General features: G+C 35.1%; 1 protein-coding gene across 2 annotated transcripts in view; it reads right to left on the bottom strand.

Annotated features, from left to right (window-relative positions):
• Nucleotides 1–2,048: 2,048 nt before the first annotated feature.
• SEPTIN7_1 (Septin-7) overlaps nucleotides 2,049–6,296 on the bottom strand; it is a 28,507-nt gene continuing 24,259 nt past the window's right edge. For both annotated transcript variants that reach the window (XM_051218389.1, XM_051218388.1), the window contains one exon: nucleotides 2,049–2,566. In XM_051218389.1, the coding sequence (XP_051073140.1) occupies nucleotides 2,492–2,566 (75 nt within the window). In that variant the 3' untranslated portion in view covers nucleotides 2,049–2,491. The remainder of the gene's footprint in view (nucleotides 2,567–6,296) is intronic.

Here is a 6,296-nt window from a genome sequence, read left to right as displayed (position 1 = left end):
GTCAAGCGATAGTGACTGAATACGTTTCACCTGATAATATTGTGGTTTCCGAGAAATTGTCAAATTTTATTACCTATATCACAAACTGCTCTTAGTCTAGGAAATCAATCAAAAAAAGGAATACTAGACAGTCGTTATTTCTAGTATAGGGATCCCCAGAAATGAGTATCCACAACCCACCGGCATCAAACCCAAAACCACTAGGATCTGATGAGAGCGTTTAATCAGTAGACCACTAAGCCGATATCCGACGGCTTACATTTCCCTGATCTTTAATGCGTATCCACTGTTGACTCAGTTTGTTTGCATAGACTAACCTCAACTCTAATAATCTGCAGTTCCTCACATCAGTCACATGAAATGGTTTCGATAAAAAAAACCACCTCCCAGTAATAAACTCCTTATCAGATCTTCATCAAAATAAACAAACATTTGATCCGATGATCAACACACTTCTTTGAAATGTGTCTCACCAAATAACCACATTTCTTAAATCACAACCCAAATTGTTTTCACCTGTCTAATAGAAAAACTGGGTCAAAGTACAGTAATAATGACGACCCACAGCAACTTATCTGTCAACCAGCAAACGCTGCATTGTTACAATACAATTAACAATAAAAAAATCAATGAAGTACCGATGGAATAGTAGATTTTTTTATTAATAATTAACCCTCACATGCTAAATGATTCTTTGTAGTAAAGGAGAATGGTCAAGTTCACATATTAGGGTTCGAGATAGTATTCTGAGTTAGGATTATCAATCCATTGAGTTATCATCACCACGTGACATCGGTTATAATTCAACAAGTTCAGGGTCAAGTACTAGCAGATAAACTGGAGGATTACGTCGAAGGATCCAACGGAAATACAATTTCATTTAAAATAAGAATGAGCTTTGCATAATAACATGTATTTATTACATTTCAAAGCACCTCGTCAGCTGCAAACAACCTAAATCTTATATCGGTAATATTAGTACAAAATGTTTCACATACCATAATTAATGATTTTGAGTTCCAAACGACATAAGACATCAGATGAAACATTATGCTCAACATAACCACAACGATTTTTCAGTATTTATATGTTGAAGATGAAGTCATAAAAGGAAGTAGTGCAGTTATACATGATACTGAGGTGACAGTGAATAAAAAAGATGTTAACTGAGTGATAATCAAAGCATCTAGTAGACATCAAATTAGAAATAGCATCGTCAGTGAATTTCCTAGTTTTAGTTACAAAGTACAATGAAGAGATAGTTTAATCGACAAGCGTAAAATAATATACCTACATTATTTTGACAATGAGCGGTTTAGCATTATTTCTGTTTATAATTTTTAGGTTGGAAGTACTTGATGAATTGGCCTCTCTTAACCGAAGTAATGTGATTTTCGCTGGATGTTTATTATTCCAATTGCCCATGTGATCTCCCCGTTATGTCCACTATTCAATTAATGTTCTGTAATCATATTTGTGTAAACTTTACTAACTAAGACACATTGTTCGAGAGATATGTTCGGAGAAGCCAGCTTTGTTCTTCTTTCAATACTGTTTGTACACTTGCTTACATAAGTACACACAAATTAGGAAATACATTTGATGGTGACTTCAGAATGATATGGTTCTACTTTTGATTGGTTTAAGAAACATTTGGTGTTCTAAACTGAATATAGTTTGGCTCTAGGCAAGCATCTTTTCAGTGCTCATTCAATCCTTCTAACAATCTTACCTGAAATCTCACCATTGAGTGCAATATGGATGAGAATAGAATTTCTGTCAACAGTTGTTAGTGTTTGGGACTTGACAAAAACATTTTCCAGTACTTCGTAATGAATATTATCGGGTAAATCACGTAAAACAAACTTCGATAATTTCATATTCCCTAATTATTTTAAAGCAGGACTACACCTCGTTACAGGACACTGTAAGGAATTAATGGCGACATAGTAAGTGGATTCATTATGGTATCTTTCAGATCAAAAAACGAAAACATAACGTGAGCGAAAAAACACAGATCATACGAAATTCAAAACAAGTAACAACAATAAGAAAATTACTTCGTTTTACTGAAATCATAATTGAACAATAATAAGGTGTAAAGGCAAGCATAAACATTAACAATAGTTTTAATGTAAAAGATAATAGTTCCATTCTATTTTTAGTTGTTCAATGAATTATCTTTATTGAATAAAGGAAGACAATATAGGCGGTGCACAAAAAAATGTAGCCAGTGGGAATCCTTATATTACATTAATGTGAACGTATATTGATGTATGTATATAAGTAGGATGAGCATTTTAAGTAGTATACAAGCTAAAACTACACTTTGTCTTGATCTGTTGAGTTTGTCAGTATTTAAAAAAAAAACTTGATCACAGGTATCGTGTGTGTGCATATGTAATAATTAAATGAAGCAAAAAACTCTTTCCTAATTTAACAAGTCACAAAAATCACAGGAATTCTCTCAAAAAGCACATCTTTTTGAAAATTAAAATAATCCCTTACGTTTAATTCGAAATTTATCCTTTATAAAATCACCTCGGTCCGGTGTAATATGAAGAGCCTATGAGTAAAAGAAAAAATTCAACGATATATATATACATATAAAAAGGATCTCAAACACCAAACAAATTATATACTACTTCTGTCGAGTAAATCACCATTCCTACAGTTCAAAAATATCTGGAACTCAAAAATACTGTCAAACAATATCAAAGTCAGAATATTCAATACGAATGTCGAAACAGTTCTACTGTACGGAGCTGAAGAGTGGAGAATTACTTCAACTGTCATCAAAAATGTAAGAAACAGTAACATAGTAGGGGAAGGGAACTGCTACAAATAGTGGGCCTTTTGTAGGGAATAAGCTTGGTTCAAATTCAATTATGTAGAATCAAGTTTTCTAGGATACAACTTTGCGTACTGATTCTACAGAGTAGTAGTATACAAAAGAATACATCTTTTTTGAAAAACAATAAACGCGAGTGTCACAATAAGTAATTGGTTCATAAATCCACTTTCTCGTTTTTTTAACGAAGTAGTTGAATATATTTCATCTTAATAGATAACAATCGAGAACTAAAGTTGGAAATAGTGATACAATACAACCAGTACTGAAGATTTAAAAATATTACTTGTCATACTACTGAAATCACTGGTTAGTATATTATACACATAGTTCTCACTGTTTGAATAATAACGAGGAATATGCCGTTACAAGTGTTACAAGAAAAGTTCAACTCAGTGATTATTTCATAGGGAGAAAGAAGATATATCCAAATATTTAAGGTAATTGGTAAACGGATTGCAACTATTATATTATTATTAGTATGGATAAAAAAGCAAAGATTAAAATCCAGTGTAATTTTTATGTTTGCCAGTCAACCAATACGAAAACAGACATAAACACACTTACTATCGGTATTCAATAGTTTTTAAGAAATATAGACTCCACTAGACAATAGAGTGAATACCATCTAGTGAATTAGTCAAAAATGCTACGGTTGAGCTAGTTAGTTAGGTCGTATGATTTTTCTATAAAAATTGTTTAAAAATACACATATCGTAGTTATGTCATGAGAAAATTCCTACCCAATAACTTTGAAACAGTTAAGGTCCTGTTAAGATTTTGTACAGCTAGGTTTCACTCTATCAAGTTTATGGATTTTATAGCGACTCACGTGTAATTGAGTTTATTCTCATTTAGCTCAGTTAAGCCCTTTTGCAAACTTATTTAGCGGACAGTCATCCGCACTATAACAATTTATTGTACCCTTATTATTATTGTGCTTGTATGAAATACGTATGCTTGAACATTGTTTAGAGCCTACACATATATTCATCCTGCTTGCTTCATTATTAACCGCTTAATCTATTCGATGACTGATCCATTTTCCTATATCTATGTTCATTTACATTCACCTTGCACTCACTACTATTACTACTACTGTTACTGCTACTACTACAATCGTAGTTAGCTTGCTCATCCATTTTGCCCCTCTGCTGTCTGGTCCGAATTATCTGCTAAATAAACTGTAGTAGCTGCTTCTTTTTACCTTCTGATTTCAAACACCGTTGAAGATTGTACGATAACGGTTCGAGGGTGATTAGTTATCGAAGCACAGCCACTACAGTTTAATGGAAAAAGGCTATTAATAGTCAGACAAAGGCCTTTCATTTGTTCGTGAAGTTATTAGCAATTCATCAAAGCCAATGTTGGATGAAGCAACCATCTCAACTCAGATATGTGGGAGTTAAATTTAGGAAGCTGAAAATCGACCATAGTTATACAGATGTTTAACGCTTACTTTAAATTTGGAATACAAAGATTATTTCTATATAGTTCATAAAGAAAGGATTATTTTGAGAAATTAAATTGAAATTCAAAACTTGAAAGAATAAAGAATGAATTCATCAGTAAAACATATGTTTATTGTATTTATAAAGATTTAGACAGACATTTCAGTTAGTTAACTGACTGAAACAAACACGACGAGAATACGACTTAAAGTATTTTCAATGATCGTTTGAATTAACTCAATAACAACAATGAAGTAATTCAAACTCTTATTAACAGTGATATAAAAATCATATCTGTTGAATAAATTAGTGTTTGTCTTGAATAATTAGCTGGGCGGACAACACTTTGGTGTTGGAATCAAAAAGTACAGGGTTCAAGATTTAATGTCAACATAAACAGTCAGATGTCGGTATATCTAGACGGAATTCTAAATAGGACGAAACGCGTGTACCAGATTTCACTGATAGTCATTATTCATTTATCTACTTGATAAAAATTGGAACATAACTCTTAAAAATGAACAAATTTGACAAACATATAACTAGTACTTCGCATACTTATCAAATAGGTGGTATAAAATTAACTATCGCTTTCCTTAGAATAGAAGAGAGAAGATTTGTAAAGATTGTAGAATGTGCCTTAAATCACAAACTGATTTAGCTACACTACCACCTAGAACCAAGAAGCATTGGGAAGCTATTTTGACCTAGCTTGCGACTCCTCAGTAGTGTACTTCGACGATCGCACCAGTCAGTCAGCTACAACGTAGGACCAGGCACATATGTGCCTTGTTGCCATACCTCATTAGCACAACAAGATGAACACCGGATTCATAGAAGTAGTTAATTCAGTGGTGGTAATATATAAAAGAAAGATTGCATATAAGAACACAGTACAGGAAGAAAGAATTAGTTCGTAGAAAGAAAGATATGAAGTGATTTTAATCTCTTAGTTTAAGGGAAGACCCTAAAAATGCACACCTCGCCTTATCCCACGGATATCCGTCTCCGGCAGTAAAGTCTCAACAAGTACGAAGATAACACAAAAATTATTCATAAAAAGGTCGTGTGCGACCGACCTCAAGCAGTTGTCCCTTGGACACTGAGGTCACGCTCTCAGGTCACTAAGACCACCTCTAATCTAATTTCCTTTTCAGGTACCTCCAGAAGAACCCTTCCACGGTGTGGGCCCCCAAACGCCCTGGTATGGCCGAGAGCGGGATGGGTTCGCCCTCCCTCTCGAAATACTCTCACACGGCCGCGCGTATACAGCCTCTGCCAGGGAAGTCCTACTCATTACCTTCTCCTGGCGGGGGTGTTGTTTACGAAAATGAGAGGACGAAAAGCGAATTTCCGGCGCTTTAACCGGATTCCAAACCAATGGTGCACATGGGCACCAGTATCCTGCGGGAACAAATGGCGTATGAACCGATTGTTGGTCACCGGCTACCATGGGACTGCATCTCCTTACGATGCTCCACTGCCTTGTGGGTTAGACCTTTAGGTCAAAGGCTCGGGGTGTGGCCCCCTAAGATAACTACCTGCTTCGGTCTGGGCACCCGGGCAGTAACGCAGCCCACACGCAATTAATGAACTGAAACTGTGTGGCGCATATATGTTTGGCGCACTCCTGTACCAATATATATGTGTTCAAATAAAAAAATAAAAAGTGGGCAACCGAGAAATGACAACCGCCCTCATACCTCTAACAGCACTCAAGACCACTGTATTATTAATCAACCCCCCTCCTCAATTCCTATTATTCCTCCTACATCGACGATCGCACCAGAGACGGACATTTCAAAATCTCCACAAATCCCTCACACTAATAATTATTGTTCGCTCACTAGTGATTAGCTTCAGGATGCAACTTCTGGATTTCTATCGAGAATTGTTAACCAGTGAAATTTAATCACGTACGTATGAGACAGTAATTTATTGCAACTAATGAGAGATGGTCGAGTAATATCGTGAATTGAATGAAGTTAGACACT

The sequence above is a fragment of the Schistosoma haematobium genome, chromosome 1 (genome assembly GCF_000699445.3).
Source record: "Schistosoma haematobium chromosome 1, whole genome shotgun sequence".
Lineage (NCBI taxonomy): Eukaryota > Metazoa > Platyhelminthes > Trematoda > Strigeidida > Schistosomatidae > Schistosoma > Schistosoma haematobium.
The sequence above is the reverse complement of the archived record's forward strand: the minus strand, read 5'-3'. Positions and strand labels throughout refer to the sequence as shown.